Raw genomic sequence first — 19096 nt, 5'->3', positions numbered from 1 at the left:
GAAAAAGAAAAGCGTCGTTTCAACCAGTTCCTCAAATACTTGAGGTTATCTGTGGAGGTATATTTCATATTTTACCAGGTTGACTCAGTGGCTACTGTCTGAGGACCAGGGAAGTGCTTGATGAGGGCTTCCATTAGCTAAGCACTGGGAAAAGAAGTAGATGTGGAGAGCAAAAGGCCTTCATGTAAATGCATTTAAACACCGGGTGATGGAGAATTGCTCTGTATGTAGTGCTGTCACAAAAAGCAGGATAGGAGCAGGGAATTTTACTTTGGTAAGAGAAGTGAGGCATTACCAAAGTCTTGGAGTCTTTCCTGCTATACCGTTCCGGTAGTAGGTGGTGTGTACCTTCAGCATACAAGGTGCAGTTCGTTCCCTTTCCTTTTCCATTTCTTGCAACCCAATCCACCACACATTGTATTTCAAAGCTACCTGCTTGACCAGGGATATGTGTGCTTTAGTGTGGAAAAAAATAAGTCAGCTGTTTTCAAGCAGAAGAAATATTTGCAAATAAAATGCTTCAGATTGCTGTGGTCTTGTTTTCCACAGCAACTTTTGGGGGCACAGAAGGTGAAGATGCTCTTCTCTCTTGTCCCTTGCACTTCCTTTCAGGGCTGAGGTGGTCAGTGCTTTGAGGAATAACGTTACTGTCTTTCTCTCACCAAAGCTTGCTGTAAAAAGCTGTGCAGGGACAGAGACAGGATGCTTTTCAGAGGGAATGGCAGCAGGCCTGTGATAGCAGGCATGTAACTGCATCTTCCAGACAGCGCTGTGTAAATAGCCTGAGTGCACGTACTGTCTTGTGGACTAAAAGTGCTATTATCTTTGAAGCTACCACCATGCAATTTTCTCTCCCGATTTTTCTACTAACTTGGTTGCGGTCCAGCGTGCTTCAAAAACGGTCACTTTCACAAGGTTCTGCTTATGGAATCTTTATAAAATCTTATTAAATCTTCACAAAATGGTCTCATTAAGCCTCTCATGCTTCATATATATTCCATAGAATTTTCCAGTGCTGTTTTTTTTCTTTTTTTCCCCCCTCTGGATTTTTCCCTTTTGTGAATTCCGCTGACTAATTCGGGTAGATCTAGAGATTTCTGGTAAATTCTTCACTGATTGTGTCTTCCTGTCAGAGGAGTCCATTAGTTCCTTCTGTTCTGCCGCATGCAGAATCTTCTAGCTGGCCTTGGTTCTCAGCACCTTGCAGCTTTTCATTGCCTTCTGTTTCTATATCTCTGTGGAAGATCTGTTCTGGCTAGACATACCATTGTCAGTTTAGGATGAGACTTGGAATTCCTTAAAAAATAAATAAATGCAGCAACCACCCACAGGTGTCATCTTTCACTTCATCATCTTTTTTACACTGTAAACAGCTGGGCTTCAATCTACCAGGCATTCACCAGCCCTCCAGAGCAATCGGCCATGTCTTATTATAGGTTTGTCAAGCAGGACTACTGTGATAATGGAGAGAAAAGTAAAAAAGTGGGTCTGATTGCCTGTTAAGAAGGCAACAGGAAAGCAAATTCCATCAGGACCGCAGAGAACAGAGGGGAGAGAAACAGAGGGGAGGGAAACACGAAGCAATTAAGGGTGTTGTGGGAGGAGGTGAAAAGATTTTTGCCTGCATGGCATCACATAGGAGCTTTGTGACTGAGGCAGGACAGAGACGAGCTATCCGGATTGACATCTCCAGAGTTTTTGTTATTCCTGCAGTTCCCTACGTATTTTTAGGAAATTCAGCAGCGTTACTGAACCGTGGGGGGAGAGGGCTATGACTGCAACAAATACTCTTGCATTTGTGGCAGAAGCTTTGAGATGTGATCAGTGCACTGAGGAACTGGAAAGAAGAACAGCTCAGTCCTGAAATTTCTCAGCCTCCTGAGCTTGACTTTGCAGCCAGCTTTTGGGCCTGTTTCTCAGTATGGGAGAGGCCATGTCTTGATTTGTGGTGCAGATCAAGAAAATTTGCTAGCCTGAGTGGTTGGTCCCCAGAAACTGAAGGGAGAACCCTTCAGATAGCCTGAAGGTGACCTTTTTGGGGTGACCTTTGCTGCTGGTCATGCTGATAACAAGTTCTGATAGGTTTTGTTTGTTTTTGACTTTGTGGGCCCTTCAGGGATTAGGAGGAAAAATCCCAGCATGTGATATTACCCGTGATGCTGGGGTAATGGGCATTGGCACAGTTCTGCCACATTGCGTTAACAAGCAAGAGAGGGACAGAAAAGGCATCTCACTGGACTTCCAGAATTACTTTTGCACGAAGGTGGGGGAGAGCAGAAGAAAGAATAGAGAAGTAAATGGAGTTAATGCTTCAATGAACCATTGAGATGCTGCGGATTTTGAAAGAATGTTTATATGCTTTGCCTGTAAAGATGCCAGAGCATGTCATGACTTGTATTTGAATCTTCTTGCGTGTAAACAAATGTATCTATTATTGGCATAATGCATAAAATATGTATGCTGCTTGCATTCTGTCCAGTAAGTAAGCCAATTTCATCAAAAAATGCATTCAGGCAAAAAAAAAGTAGCTAAGTGAGCAGAAATTCCATTTATGCCTATGATCAAAGAGTTGCAGAGGAAGAAGATTAGAGAATAACCCTTTTTATGTATAGAACCATATAAAAATGGAGACCTAATAAATACTGCAAATTACTTCGAGGTACAGCTCTTGTTACGTAGTTCATTATTTCATCTGGACAAATGCACTTTAATGGATTGTACCTAAAAGATTTTAGCCCTCTGACTCCAGAATTTTAAGTAAGGTATTTGGACTTCACAAAAATCCTGGAAGAGCACGTGGTACATCAGGGCTAGGACCCCTTGTTTGGTTGCTGGTGTGAGAATTAAGATGTCAGTGCCTTCATTACAGCAGGTCTTCCATTGCCTCGATCTTGTGTCTCCAGCACGGTCATAAATTGTGTGCCTTCGAAGTGCCTTGAAAATCACAATAATGTACTTTTCACAAATTGTTTTGAGAGCGTGGAAACACTAAGGTGTAGTACAGCTACAACAACCGGTAAGTTTCTCCTCTAATAAAAGAGCTTTGTTCATCAGAAATCCTTTCCTTTTGTACCCCAGTAAGTGGACAAATGTTGCAAGTAGCAAAGGTGGTGTGCTTGAGTTACTGGTGCAGGGTGTATTTGTTGCCGTGTATGCACAGTTGCATGCCAGCTCCTTCACAGCCTGTCCTTTGGTGGCGGCTGTCCTGTGTTTTCAGCCCTGGTTGATGCTGCTCTAAATGTTTACAAGTTACTGGGGAAGGAAATAGAGTAGGGTGGTATTTGATGCCACACTGGGTACGGATATTAATATTGGTAGTAAAAGCATAGGTTGAAATTATCTTTCAGATACTTATGCCTGGGTTTTTACATACTTCCTAAACACTGCTTCTTTTTCACTTCCATTTTAAATTAAATTTGAAATTGAAGAGATCTCTGAAGCCCTGGTTTACTATGGGCTGTTAAAATCATTTAAGCCAGCTTGAAGGTCTTTAACAGTCTGGCTGTAAGCAGTTCATGCCAGAGTGAGAGGAAAGCTGCACCATGGACCAAGGCTGGCATCGTCCCCAGGGATGGGGCACAGCATCACCCCACCTGGATCAGACCAGCCTCTCCCTCTTCATCTGTGGGTGCTGGCTCTGAAATCTTGAACACTGGGACCTGTTCAGTATGTTTCTAAAAAATTGTACTTAATAAATCATTTAGCTGAAAAACAAGATGCATTTTTGAAGTAAACCATCCTGTAAGTAGCACTTCATATTTGGTGCTTTCCATCGTTTCCCGTAATAGAGGCACCTGAAGTGACACAGATGCTTAAATAAATGTACCCAGCATACCCAGGGTGGGCACAAGAGGCAGCAAAGGGTGTGCTGAAAGCTGAGCTGCTGCACCTATAAGAGCCCTTGGGGGTGGGATGGGCAGGGGTGGCTATGCTGCTTGCTGCCGGTGTCCTGGCATGCGACTGCTTGGTATAATCCATGTGAAAGCATAGCAAGAGGACACGTTTCTCCCCAAGTTCTCAACTGTGTAGGCTCAGGCACTTACACTTACAAGTTAATTCACTTCAGCAAGGCTTTGTTCTCATTGGTGACACTACAAATGAAGCCATGAGTCCTGGAGCATCATCATTTGCAGTGCATTCTCATGCAAAATTTAGCACAAGCTTTGTTTGAAAGTACTCCTCTGAACATAATTTGAACATACTTATTTTTCGGTTGACATACCAACCATCTGCTAACAGGTGTTTGGTTTCATCATAAGGTTTGGTTTCATTACCTTGCTCATCTTATCTTTGCTCCCTTTGTGCAGTGTTGGATGGATCCTCACATCCCATCTGTTTCATGCAGTGGATGGAAAATTTGCTGATCAGGGCCATGTCTCACACAGAATGTAGTATTTTTATTTTGAGTTATTCTGAGTATATTTTGAGATATATATTTATTATATCATATCTGCCGTTTAAACAGATAGGGCAATCATGGTCTTATGAGCGTGCTCGGTTGCTGAGACTTTTTCTTTGTAAAGAAGATTTAAAAGGCTGTGATCAGATGCCTTCACTATAATCCTAATTCTTTTATTAGAGTTTGAATCTTAATGTTCTCAGTCTTTGCAGCATTGAAAAGTGTATTTCTGAACCATAACTTCAGGTCTTGCAGCACGAAATCTGTTGTTTTTCCAAGAGTGGTTTTCAGAGAATAGAGCATGCCTGGCTGAACGGAAATTATTCGGTAGTAAAATGTGGCATTGTAACCTGTGACTGCAATCTGTAGTCTGTGGCAAAGCTGTCTTTGAAAAATGTGAGCTGCCACCCTGCTGGGATACACCCGGATGTGGCAGCATGAAGAAGTCTGCTGCAAAAGTAATGGAGAATTGGGCATCGGGAAAGGGATTAATGAAATGAGAGTTGTGAAATGAAATTAAGCTGTGACTTACTACATTGGTGTGATCTGTCTTGCAGGGACATTTAGCTCCTAAGTGTAGGCAGTGAATACAGGGACTTACACATAGCTGGTAAGAGGCATAGGTTTGAGTTGGGAGCAAGCAGCTTAGTCTCAAAAGAGCCCTTGGCTGAATGAATTGTAGGTGCAAGGTTTTTTGTCGGCTTTTTTTACTCATTTGTTTTCAGTGTGGTAACTTGATCTCATCCCAGAACTCCCCGTGAGGGCTGTTTGCTCCAGGAGGGTCAGGGACTCGGAAGGCAAAGCCGCCTGGTTCTGTTCAGACCTTCCCTGCGAGAACAGGCAAACACCTACTGCAGAACAAGTGCTTCTTATACTTGCCTCTTGGATTACTTTGAGGGAGCTCCATGATTTACGAACTCATCAAAAGACAAATTGTGCCATCATGTTTTATTATTACAGTTACCTCAGCAGACCGCAGGCGTAGGGCTGGAATCAAAATACAGGAGACCTTTGAAAAAGACAAATGGGGAAAATAAATAAATAAGTAAAAAAAATAAACATAGGTAAATGCAAGCCCAACCATAGTAGTGTGCCGACAGTGGTGTTAATACCACTCCTTCGTGGTAGGGATTCAAACATAAATCTTGCCAGCCCTTCTGCCCCTGGCGCAGCCATGGCTTGCCCTCCCGGCAGCTGCCTGTGGGATGAGGGGCTGGTGGGGATGAGGGGACACCCAAGAGGACAGCAGGGCTGGGAGGGCTCGTGGCATTGCTGCTGCCTGGGGAAATGCTTGCCCCATGGCAGCCTCGCAGGCTGCAGGGTACTGAGGACAGCCTGCTGTCAGTGCAGGGCCATGTCGGCAGGAAACCTGATTTTGCAGTTACCTGTTGTGATCCCAGAACGTGACGGTGGAAATGAAAACCGGTGTGGGGCTGGGATGCTCCATCAGTCAACAAAATGTGAAGGTCCCGAAACAGCTTGGTCGTGCCTTGTGCTTCTGTTACCCCTTCCTACTGGTGTTCTCTTGTGAGAGGAAGAGGCAAGCATTTGTCTTAGGATTTTTTTGAGTGTGCGTTTGTGCTTGATGTAGTTATGGATGGTGATTTCACTTGGTTTTGAAGCAGCAGCAGGGCACAGAGGTATTACATTTTTTCCCATATTTTTAGAACTCATTGACATTGGCCCTCTCTCTTAAGAGGCACAGGATTGCTCGCTCTTCATGTGTTTATTTCCCCTGAGTAGTCTGTGGGTGACTTGTTCAAAAAAGCAAACAGGCCCCAAAGGCTTATGATTCAGCAGCACTGAAAGTTAAATGTGTACTGGAGTAATACAGGTAGAAAAGAAGCTTGTCCGCAAGCCATATGGGTTTAAAGTGCTATTTCTGGTGCACCTGTGTTTCTCTTAGACTAGCCCAGGCAAAATAAATGTTTCAGTTGCCAACTGAACTTAATTCAGTTCATCAAACTGTCACATGAGCAGGGATTTATTAAAACAAGCAAACAAAAAACCCCCACCCACCTAGAACAAAAATGCAAAGCCCTGCATTTAAACTTCAGTTTATTACTGAAAATGATTATAAGAAAAGGGATGAAAAAAGTTGCCAAGGCGTAATCTTTGTGTGTAAAAATAATGGGCAGAAATTAATTTTATTTGCAATAAAAAAATAATTAACTGAGGGCAATAGGAATCACATGCGAAGTTGCAAGTGATTGTTAAATCCCAAGCTACTCAAACTAAGTCTAAATAATTTATTATAATTCTATATAATGGAGTCTTATGTTTAAACAACTGCCCTTCTCCCTAGCTGCTTCTGAAAACCAGAGGGGCTTGTTCCAATGAATTGTTTATCTCTGTGATACCCAGCAATCGGTTGCAAAATGGAGCCTCACTTGAAGTGAGAATTTGGGTTACCATGAGGATGTGGTTACCTTGTTTTCAAGGGATCTGATTTTAGAAAGCAGTTGTACTTTGAGTTATGTCAAAATGTCTAATATTTCTTTAGTTTATTAATATATGTTAAATAAATCACGCTTCTTAAAATTACATGTTGTCAGACAGTGTTTGTTAGTGACACCGCACAGAACTTCTGATGTATAGCTTTCCACCCTATTTTTGAGGTGTGCAACTCAGTGATACATCAGTGTTTGTTACTTTTGCTGAAATGGTGTAGGCTAATTCTGCCGAGAACGTAGGCTTCTGCTAATTCTGCCCATGATGTAGGCTTCTTCCCAGAGAAGCCGTGGATGCCCCATCCCTGGAGGTGTTCAAGACCAGGCTGGATGGGGCTTTGGGCAACCTGGGCTGGTGGGAGGTGTCCCTGCCCATGGCAGGGGGTTGGAACTGGATGGTCTTTAAGGTCCCTTCCAACCCAAACCATTCTATGATTCTATGATTATTTTCTTTTTGAGCAATGAGCTATATACTATTAATTGGCTTCTAGCTTTGCACCGACAGTGTTCTGACAATGCTATAGGATGTTAAAGTGAATGGACTATGAGAAGCATAGCTTCTAAAGTCTCATCCATTTTGCTGTAGTAAAATGAACTTCATGTTATTTGCCAGTTTTACAGGATTTTAATCATTTTGTAGAAACGTTAAGACTGCTCTGAATGTTTCGCATGCTTGAACAGCCGGCACTGTGTAAGTGCAGTTCTCCATGAAGGGTTATATCCTATGAGAGCAAAGCAGACGTACTCTGTGAGCAAAATACCCATGTGCTTGCTTAATGCTCAGGCACTTGGCTAAATGGAAGCACTAGTCCTTCCCTGTGAATTGAGTCATTTTGGGGGTGTGGCAGGATAGTCCCCCACAACGATGACTGCAGCTAAAAACAACGTGTAAATTTATTCAAATGCCAGTGCAGGATTTAGGTTGGATACCCCTTCAGCAGAGATTTTTTTAACAGAAGCTGCAGATTTTGTATTTCGGATTATCAGAAAGTGTTTTAACTCATTATTTTTACAAGTTGATTCTAGACTCCTCTAGAAAGCATTTCTGTTAATAATTGGCAAGCCATTGAGTACGTTCCACAACGGTAAAGGTAATAAAGTTCTTTTTTCCTGGTAAATTAACCAACTGGCTTTTAAAGACCTGAGATCAAAAGCACTGAAGTAGAACAGGGAACTCTGTGTGAAATTTACATGTGGGTGATTAGCAAAGCTATATACATATATTTGCTGAACTGTGCTTTCCCCCAGTGCACAGGACGTTGATTATTTTTAAAACAGACTTTGTAATTGTAAGCCTCAAGGGCTGTTTCATCAGCTCCCCGAGATGACCCTCTACCGAACAGAAAACTTGCGCTCAATCTCCTTCCGATTCATTAACTCATTATTGTAGCTGGGCAGCCACTGGGCCATCTTGGTTTGGGCATTTAAAACCTACTGTAGTTTTTTGGAGCTTGCAGACAATCGTGCTTTGGGGAGCTGATAATTTTTGCCAGCTGAGTCATGCACTTTTCACAATGCGGGGGCTGCTCAGTATATTAACTTCTTGAAAGCATTCCCTAATTTTTCCTTTCAAAATATTTTTCAGGGGGGTTGGGTTATTTAATTGCAATGCCAGACTTGTATAGGATTAGTTATGTTAGTCTAATAAATCGTGTTGTTTGTTAGCTGGGTTTCTTTTTAACCATAAGTACCGAAGCTGTGAGCATTATGTACTTCAGCAGCATGTCCTGCTGCTAAAGGTACCACAATTTCTTTGGTCGGTTCTGTCCATGATAAAGGGCCTCTTTTCCCACTTCAGTCTGATTGGATAGGCAGGCCAATCCATGAGCCATCATGTTCCCTGGCTTCTGAGCTCCACTGGCCTTCTTGGCTAACCTGAATTCATCTGGCTGATGAAATGACGTTGCAATAAAGAGAGAGGCTGCATCAACAAAAATAACTGAGTGGACAGTTAGTGCTGTAGTTCAGTAGAAATGCTCTAGAATCACTTAAAACAATGTGTTAATGTCAGATTTATTTGGACTGGAAAAGCTGTTAGTATTTCAAAGCACTTCAGACCCCTTCCCTACCACTGCACAGATGTGAAAGCAGAACGTAGTCATCCCTCCCAGCTCCCTGCACTTCCCTCCCAGAAGCTGGATCCCACCATCTCCTGCCTTCACGCTGCACCACATGCGTCTTCAGTGCTAGGGTCTAGCACATTTCACACAGGGCACGTAGAAGTTGCTGTATTATGCTAGACTAATGTTTTCATAATCTAATACATCTCTGGCATCAAAGACAGGAGCTACTTTCAAATCAAAAGCTTGAGCATTGTGGAAACGGAAAGCACCATTCAGAAACTGCACTGCTCTGGAAGCAAAATAATGACCTTTTTTTTCTTTCTTTTTTTTCTTTCAGTGGGCGAGTTTGTGAGTGATGCCCTTCTGGTACCAGATAAGTGCAAGTTCCTTCACCAGGAAAGGATGGATGTGTGTGAAACTCACCTGCACTGGCATACTGTTGCTAAAGAGGTACGTTATTCTGTCTTAAAATTTCCTGCCGCCTTTTAGAACTGTATCCAGTATTCCATGAGCCAGCAGTGTGCCCTTGTGGTCAAGAAGGCCAACAGTATTCTGGGGTGCATTCAGAAGAGGGTTGCCAGCAGGTCGAGGGAGGTGATCCTCCCCTCTACTGTGCCCTGGTGAGGCCACACCTGGAGTGTCGTGTCCAGTTCTGGGCTCCCCAGTACAAGAGGGACCTAGAACTACTGGAGCAAGTCCAGCGGAGAGCTACAAAGACATTTAGGGGACTGGAACAGCTCTTGTTTTGAGGAAAGGGTAAAAGAGCTGGGCCTGTTTAGCCCTGAGAAGATTTGAAGGCTGAGAGGGGATCTTATCAATGTATATAAAATATCTTGAGGGAGGGCATCAAGACAATGGGGCCAGACTCTTGTTGGTGGTGCCCAGAGAGGCAATGGGCACAAACTGAAACACAGGAAGTTCCAGCTGAATATGAGGAAAACCTTCTTTATTGAGAGGGTGACAGAGCACTGAAACAGGTTTCCCAGAGAGGATGTGGAGTCTCCTTCTCTGGAGATATTCATAATCTGCCTGGATGCAATCCTGTTGCCCTCTTAAAAATAGTGTTTAAGGCACCAGCCTTCATGTATGCAAATTCTAATTTTAAGTGTCGATCTATCTCACAATGAGCTGTTTAATAGCATTAACACCTCAGGAAGACAAATAATTGTTCTGCCTTAGGGTCTTCTGGTTTTGAGGCAGATCCTGTGAAGATTTTGAGTAAGAGCATATGGAGTCACCAAGTATGTGGGAGGAGATGAGTCCTTCCATAAAGGCAAAGACTAAATGGCAGGGGAAGGAAGAGCTGCTTTCTTCCCATGGTCATGCAGACAGACAGGGAGCTACATAGAGTGCAGGTAGTGAATGCACAGGTGACCACACTAAGTCATGTTTCAAAATTCAGAAATCATGCAGTTCACCAAGTTCAACCTCCTAAGGCTGTATGTGGCCCCTTACATTTTCTTGAGGTCTGTCACATTTTTTCCAGCTTCCTCCATCACTAAGATTTTTTTTTTTATTTTAATTTCTGTAGTCCTGTAGTGAGAAGAGTATGAATCTGCATGACTATGGCATGCTGCTGCCCTGTGGAATTGACAAATTTCGTGGCGTGGAGTTCGTTTGCTGCCCATTAGCAGAGGAAAGTGACAATCTTGACTCAGCTGATGCTGAAGATGACGATTCAGATGTCTGGTGGGGAGGCGCAGATGCAGACTATGCAGATGGAAGGTAAGAGTGGCTTTTTCCCCTTCAACTTGTTATTATCAATCTTACTAGAGATGCCAAAAATCTGTCTGAAAGATCTCAGTGTTGAAGGGAGAGTCCTGCTTGTAAGTGAAATTCCAGCTAGAATGGTTAAAAGCCATGTGTTCCCTTCCTCCCTCCTTCCCTTCTTCCCCCCTCTCCCTACATAAAACCTTATTGCTAATACAGCTTTTGCACTTTCTACGTCTTCATCTTTTTTTTTTAGTGAGAAGTATTGCTGCTTAATTACATAATTTCTTGACTTCTAAATGACAAATACTGTTCTCTAAGGTGCTTCATGTGGAGTCTGGGGGTACTGCAGCAGATACTCATATGACAAATGTTGGAGAGTTTGAAATGCTTTCATTTATTCTAGGTGTTACCTATGTGTCTTAACTACCATAAGAATATTTTTCTGCTATTGCTAAGTGTGACACAAAAGAAAATCTGTTTTAATGTCTAGCCTTTGACAATACGACTAATTAGTATGCTACAGCTAGATGGAATGTGGAGGTTTCCTTTGCAGGACAGCCGTAGACAGGAAAAGGACTTGGCTATAGCACGCTCATCTTTACCCTTTAGCATCTCCTGCGCACACAGGCTAATTTTGAGCCAAATGTGGGTTGTGACTGTTGTGATTGAGCGGTCCAGTCCTGTCAAGACCTTTTCATATCACTCAATTGAGTGCCTTAGGCAGCAGCTGTGAGAGCAATGAGCAATTTTATGTCCTTGCAACTGAATTCAAATGACTACTTCAAGATGGTTTTCTGCATAAAATCAAGGTCTACGTTCAAATTTTATTTGTGCTCCTTAGACTTTGATGACTTCATACTGTGCTAAAAGGAAAAGGAACCACTTCTTAGGTGATGATACTGTGTCTTTTGCAAATAGTGATACAAAATCGAAAATTTGAGACATTACAAGCATTTTCAAGGAGAAGCATGGAAATAAACTGGGACCAAATGAAGTGAATAATGCAGAAAGTTAATAGGTCTGAATTGTGTGAGTTTGGACTTTTTTAATAACCCAGATGAAAACAAGTTTAGGAACAGTGTAGAGATGAAGGACAGAAATTGAATTGCCGTAATTAGGTATAAAGAGAAGACATGAAGACAACGAAAAGTTAGGAACCACTTCATGTGGGCATCTAAATCTTCCCTGAGAAGGCATTAGTTTGTATGGCAGGGAAGAGTTCTTCGGGAAAAACAGAATGAGTTAAATTTATTAAAATTATTGTTTCTAGTTTTGTCTCATAAACGAGTAAATCGCCTGGGCTGTTGGATTAAGAAACCTACATAAGGCAACATTGTGTCTTCTGTCTTGACATGTTTAGGGGTTTTTCTGACTGATTTCCAACAGTTGTCAAAACGTTGCAATTTATAACATTTGTTGGGATTTGTAAACCAACCTTTGTACTGTTGCCCTGTCAGCTCCCTGTGTTTTGTTTAATCTTTGATTGGAAAATGTTCTCTTAAAGTTAGAAGTGAGTGCAGACTTCATACCCACTTGCTTTTTCCCTCATATATATAATATATGACAGATACAGAAATATATAAAATAGATCTATCTTATATGAGATCTCTTATCTATTACCTGGTTTATTTATCTATGTAACGTATACAGTTATATATATATATATAATTTTTCTTGTATCTGCTCAAAGATTCCTAAAATATTTTAAATAGAAGAGCACACAAGGGTGTATATAAAAATTTTGGTTAAAAGAGCGTTTATTTCTGTTTTTTCGTTTGTCACTGAATATTTACTTTACTATACTAGTCTGTTTTGTTCCTCTTGAAGGAGTTTAATCTGTGAAGAAAGTAGTTCAAGAATAACTTCAGAATTTGGTATGCTCCATGAATAGGAACTGGAATTGCATTTGAATCAATTTCTGAAATTCCAAGTAAATACTGCTTTTCCCCCCCCCCTTTTTTTTTTTCTTCCCCTCCCATAGACATGCATGCAAAAAGAAAATGACAGAATCCTTTTATGGGGCACTTCAACTGCAGATGAAGAGCCAAGCAATTTGTAGTTCTCTTACACTGACTCACTCATATTTCTTGCTGCCTCTTCAGCTTCCTAACTGCATTCAATCTGTGTGTATTGGAGCCAGAAATCCTCTTGAAATTTAGTCATTAAAAAAAAAATAATCTCATGCAGCAGTAGGTGGTAGTTCAAATTTTTTGTGTGTATTTTTGTATACTTATATATATATAGCCTTACATATATAAACATATGTTTGTGTGTGTGTGTGTGTGTCTATATATATATATGCCTTTGGTCTAAGATGATTGTGTGGGAGGAAGGAAGTGAAAAGTAGGGGGCTATTTTCCAGTTTTCCAGTGCTAAATTCCCAGTATTTTATGCTATTAAAGCAACTCCATTTGAAGTGTTTACTGAAGTTTATATTTTTAATTTTAAATGGGTGATCTTACATTGACAATGTTTGTTTTATCCCAAAGCCTTCCACTTTGCCCTGGGTTTGTGACTGGCGTGCCACAGCATTTCTGAAGCAGCTCTTACTGGGCTGATTTATTTTTCCATTTCTACCCAAAAGTCAGGATTTCAGGCTAGAACTCAGTTGCCAGTACTATATGAGTACTTCAGTAGTAGCTCTTTCTTCCAGTTTACCTTTCTGTTGTTGTTCCCTTAAGGTCTGCCTGTGTGGTTGGGTTCTGTCATACAAGGGCCTTGTGGATGCTTTTGCCATGAGTGTCTTGGTGTCTTCAGTGTTGAGAGTCAGCAGGTGGTCCAGCCACAGCATGGCCCACTCCTCCCACTGGGGCAGAAACCGTCCTGTTGCTATCACCCTGGCTGCAGGACTGCACGGTTCTCTGCACAGTTTGTGACCCGTGCCATCAGAGTTTGTGGAGGCATTTTGTGCTGCCGCGTTGTCACAGGTGGACGTTCCTCCCACCCCACCTCTGACCACCCTGCACCTCAGTGGGGAAGGACATGGCTTGCCTTGTGACATTGCTTGTTGGAAGTGCTTGGGAAAGGAGGGAGGGTGTGCTGCTCTGAAGGATGTGGCGTACCCCCTTCCAGTTTGTGAGGCCAAAAGGCAGGATCCACCCATGCTTTTGAAATGATGTCACATCGTGCTTGTCCTGAAATAGCGTGCAACTCTGACTAAGAGGTCACAAGCGTTTTCAGTGGTGGCGTTCCTTGCAGTTATCCACACCTTTAATTAAAACTTACCTTGAAGACTGCCTGAGGGACAGCCAGATGCAGGTGCTGACTTTCAGTAAAGCTGCAGAGATCTCCATTTATAGCTACAATTCAGTCAAAAGACCTAAAAGCTCTGGCTGCCCTTGAGACACAGCGCAGCCTCATGGCCTCCTGCCCATACCTGGACACTTGTTAGGAGCTTTGGTATCCTTGATGTCCAAGGCCAAACATCTTCAGGAGTGGGGGTCGAGCTAAAAACTTCCAGGTTTTCTGTCTGCATCTGTCTCAAACATGCCCCTTCTCATCACTACATATGAGACCTCCCAGGCCTTCCTTCCCACCTGGAAAAGAGGTCGGTGTCATTTATCTCTCTGTTAAATCAGGGAAACTGAGACACAGCGTGGCTCACTGTTGAGGGGTGTGTAGAAAGCTTTTACTTAGGATATTAGTCCCATGGCTCAGAAGCACAAGATAGTTCCTTAACTTCAGTTAGGCCTTGTTTTTCTAGACTGTCTGAATTTATTTTCAAGATCCAAAATACAGGATTTAATTTTCTCATTGTTCTTCTCTTGGCAGGTTGGGCCAAATTAACTTTGTCTGTTCAGTGTATTTAATGTATGTTCAGCCTGATTTAATGATTTGGGTAGTGTTCTAAATGTCGTGTTGTAGGGATTAGTGTGTATTATAAGGGCTAGGTTTACAATATCTCATAAACTTCTGCCAGGCAGAGTTTTATGGTTTGTTCATACCTGCCCTTAGGATAGTTAATAGAGTAGATTTTTTAAACTAAAATAAATAATCCAAAGGAGTTGTAGTCCACTTCATGCTGAAAATCAGACATCTGTGAAGATTTTTTTTTATTTGTGACCCAAATAAAAATTTGTGCTATATAACATGGTGGTCACGTCATACTCTGGTTTTGCAAGACTGTAACAGACTGACCTTAAGGGTGAGTGGTCATCCCCTGGATGATGCAAAAGTAGTTGTTAAAAACACTATATAATTTTTTCTAATTTCTTAAAGAACCTTTTTTTCTCCCTGTCAGTGGTAGGCGTCTGGAAAAACTGACTTTTCTTAATTGCCTCCTTCAACCATAATCCAAGAAATCCTGAAAGGCTTTTAAAACCAGCCTTTTTTTTTCCTAATGGTGAAAGCAGAATAGTATGTGTGGCTGTTACACTGAATTGTTTCCAGGTGAGACCCTATGCTTTTAATTGTCAGTTTTGTTAGAGCATTTGGGGAAGAGGAGTCACAGGGGCTGACAAAATTGCTTTGCTGAATGATTTTACAAGTATTCTCATTTGACATGGAGGAACTGTACATTTCGTTTCTTTCACTTTCTTGCTCTTTTTATGTGTTTATGACACAAGTTGTACAAAGATGTCAATACATGTTTTACGTACTGTCTTCCCTTCATAAATGCGTGCAAGTTAACCTGAACATCAAATGAGCTACAATCAAAATTCTCTGGAGTGTTGTAATCAAATCAGACTGTCACAAGGTGTATTTAAATTGGCCACGGTCATAAAGTGCCCTGACCTGATGCAGTAACACGCTAAGTTCTCGTGGTATGTTGCGCTGCTGACTTGACATAAATTAGGCAGGCCAGACAAGCAATTTGGATGTCTGCCTGTGGAAATATTTATGAAAAATTCCCGAGTCTAAACAGTGACACATAGCAAGCAAATTTAATAGGTAAAAGGTGATGAGTATACAAGAGTCAGTATAGTAATTTTTAAAGTCAATTTTATGGGCTTTTGCCATTGCTATAATGGGAAAATTGTCTTCCCTTTTGTAAGTGTAACTCTGACTAGCTCCTGCTTAACTCCCTTTGTCTGGGTCTCGTAGCATCACAGAGCAGTGGGAGATTTCATACAAGCCAGAGCCATGTAGCAGCCGACATTTTAGTCGTGATGGAGCTGCAGATGGTCTGGCTGCTCTTTACTGTTCTCTGCAGTTGAGCTGTTCGTCTACAAGGACTATCCAAAACATGAAATCCTCTTGTCCCTTTTCTCCCCTTTACATCTCCCTTTGTCCCCCTCACCCTTGTTTCTCCTGCTCATCTCTTCACATATACACAGATCCATCCATCCATCCATCCATCCAGAAAATGCTTTCAGAAATACAGCAGGAAAGACGAACCTTTCGAGGAATTGTTTAACAGGGGCGTATTTCTGCCCCCTGCATATTAGTTAATGAGGGAGATCTTGGTTACTTTTTTTTAATATTCCTTATCTACAAATCCTGCCAGTACTTCACTCTCTTTGGCATTTGAACTAAAGCTGGAAGAAACAAACACAGCTCCAACATGGAGAAAAGCTCGTTTGACAAAACTGGAAGGTGCAAGTCGTGGTGTCAACACATGTTGCTTCCTCCCATTTCAGAGAGAGGTTTCTGTGTTGCTTCCCTGGAGAGCGTTGGTGGATGGGCCTTGGGCAGTGTTTTGTGCTGGCAGCCAGCGGCCAGGTGTCCTTCCCCTGAATGTTTCCACAGCAATGCCAGCTCCTATGCACGATGGTACCCCTGTAGCAACAATGGCACAGGAGCTGGAGCATCAGCATCCTCATGAGATCGGGGAGTGCTGCAGGCCTGAGGAGAAGGCAGGCCCGGCCTTCTAGCTGGCTGTGGAGAACCGCTGACAGAGAAATACGAGTACTTCAAGACTGACATTCCCTGAGATCCTTACTGAATCACAGAATCATCTAGGTTGGAAGAGACCTCCCAAGATCATCTAGTCCAACCTCTGACCTAACACTAACAAGTCCTCCACTAAACCATATCACTAAGCTCTACATCCAAATGTCTTTTAAAGACCTCCAGGGATGGCGACTCAACCACTTCCCTGGGCAGCCCACTCCAGTGCCTAACAACCCTTTCAGTAAAGAAGTTCTTCCTAATATCCAACCTAAACCTCCCCTGGTGCACCTTTAGCGCACTCCCCCTCGTCCTGTCACCAGGCACGTGGGAGAATAGACCAACCCCCACCTCGCTACAGCCTCCTTTAAGGTGCCTGTAGAGTGCGATAAGGTCGCCCCTGAGCCTCCTCTTTTCCAGGCTGAACAAGCCCAGCTCCCTCAGCCGCTTCTCACAGGACTTGTTCTCCAGACCCCTCACCAGCTTCATTGCCCTTCTCTGGACTCGCTTGAGCACCTCGATGTCCTTCTTGATTTCTACCAGTTCACTCATACACATGGCTAGCGTGTCATGGCATTTTGGGTCTTGTCTATTCTTTCCTCTTCCTCTCCCGTCATTTTTACTGTTAACATTGTCCTGCAACATCTAGTCAAAAATCAGTAGCTTAACTGGGGCCAGCTCTGAGCCCAGAAGATTTGTCTTAAGAATGTAGAAATAGGATAGCTGGCATCCTGAAGCTTTTGCTATTCTAAAGCTGAAAAAAATGGTATTGATCAAGAAAAAGGAAGGTACCAAAGCTAAATTCTTCATTTGAAACACGGTCACTGGAGGAAAAAGAAAATTAACATTCATTTTGTCTCGGTTGAGTATTCATCTATTTTCAAGCCATCTTATTAATCACATTAAAACAAACAACAATGAATTCTCTTATATGTATGCTTTTTCATTAAATTGGAAAGTCAATTTCTAAAATGTCAGTGAGAAATCCTCCAGTGGAAATCTCCTATATGATTATTTAAAAAAATAAAAAAATCACCACCACCTCCACTCCCCAGGTGCTAGTAAAACTAAACCAGACTGAAGCTAACAAAGGGTCTGGACTGCAGGTTCTGACTTAAAAGCAGGAAATGACTTGCTTTTGGATGGATAAAAAAAGATTTCCTTTTTTCCATCTGTGCTGACTGAGCTGCAGGCGGTTTGTACCCCTGCAAAGTTAAAGAAACTGAACCTCATGGCAGCAGTGACGTGCCTATTGCAGTGGTGCAGGATCTGTTTCGTGGCGAGCTCAGTCATCTGTGAGACAGGAGCAGGGAGGGATGCAGCCAGAGGCAGTGGCCTCCTCAGCTGTCCTAATAGAAATTGTTCCTAATTGTAAGTCAGTGCTCTAACATGAATATAAGGAATTAAAAACATGATTATTTTTAATTGCCTTTGGCCCCAAGTTTGCCTTCAGTGTAGATTAACATCAGTGGCTGAAATACGTGAACTTTGCACTACGATTGTCAATCCCTAAATTTAGAGAAACTAAATTCATTTGGGGGAGTAAGTATTAAGAATAAGCATTCTAATGATACAACTTAATTGCTTTTCTTTATGAATTTCAGGTATCATCAAATTGCTGGCATAATATTACTGCTTATGATGAATATCTCTTGAAGTGTTTTGTCCTATTAGCATATTTTATACACTGTTAATGTATTTGGTGTCTCACGTTCTTACATTAATTGTTTCTAACACTCATGTAGGCAATTTCTTAGTATTTGGGTAATTCATGATGTCTTATTAATACCAACTTTTTTTTCCCCCTTTTTCATGTAAAGGTTGTTAAAATGAAATTCAGAAAGCATAGACACACAAGAGCGTTAATGACTCTAGAAAGACTGATAATTGTTGGATTTCTTCTTAGGACAAGTAATGTTCAAATGGAATTGATGAAACAGCACATTGCTTTGAGAGGTAATTACAGCGATGCTGAGTTGGCAAATCTAATCACCATTTGAGTATAAAGCCTTAACTGAAGTGATGGATGAGGCTATGGGTGCAGAGAATTAATTTAATTGAGGAAGTGATGAGTAAGGTATAGCCAGGCTTTCGTGACCCCTTAAGAAAGCAGTTTGCTAGCTCTGCAAACCACCTATATGACTTATGTGAATGTTGAGCCTTTTTCAGGAGCTTAATGGCATCAGACTTGCCTTTTTAATACATAGTAGATTTCCAAAGAAGGGTTACACTTTTATAACCTCAAAAACCAGAGCAATCAGCAACAGCGTTTTGCTTAAGTAATAAGCAAAAGCTTTATAAGCAAAAATGTTGTCATTTGTAATGACTGAAACGTTGGAGAGAGAGATTCCCTATATATGTTCTTGTAGTAATCAATTCAAGAAATCCTTTTGATACCTCTACTAGATATTTTGAGATGTTCTAGTGAAACAATGATATATCCCATCCCATTTCAAGCACTGTGCCCTTTATACTTTATGAAAAAAGTTGGAAGTGAGAAATTTGCAGCTGGGTTTTTCAACATGTATTATCACACCAGCATGACTGCGTGCCAGTGAATACATAGCTGCACATCCCTGCATGAAGTTAGCCAGCGGTTCCTGCTCTCTTTTACATTTCAGTGATGTAGGTTGGCGTTGTGG

At 41.9% G+C, this 19096-nt stretch overlaps 1 protein-coding gene across 1 annotated transcript in view; it reads left to right on the top strand.

The window, feature by feature from the left end:
* Positions 1 to 19096, top strand: part of APP (amyloid beta precursor protein) — a 210383-nt gene that overhangs the window by 91771 nt on the left and 99516 nt on the right. The window contains exons 4-5 of the mRNA XM_035545590.2: positions 9250 to 9362; positions 10444 to 10637. Of these exons, the coding sequence (XP_035401483.1) occupies positions 9250 to 9362; positions 10444 to 10637 (307 nt within the window). The remainder of the gene's footprint in view (positions 1 to 9249; positions 9363 to 10443; positions 10638 to 19096) is intronic.

The sequence above is a fragment of the Cygnus atratus genome, chromosome 1 (assembly GCF_013377495.2).
Source record: "Cygnus atratus isolate AKBS03 ecotype Queensland, Australia chromosome 1, CAtr_DNAZoo_HiC_assembly, whole genome shotgun sequence".
NCBI classification, from domain to species: Eukaryota; Metazoa; Chordata; class Aves; order Anseriformes; family Anatidae; genus Cygnus; species Cygnus atratus.
The sequence above is the reverse complement of the archived record's forward strand: the minus strand, read 5'-3'. Positions and strand labels throughout refer to the sequence as shown.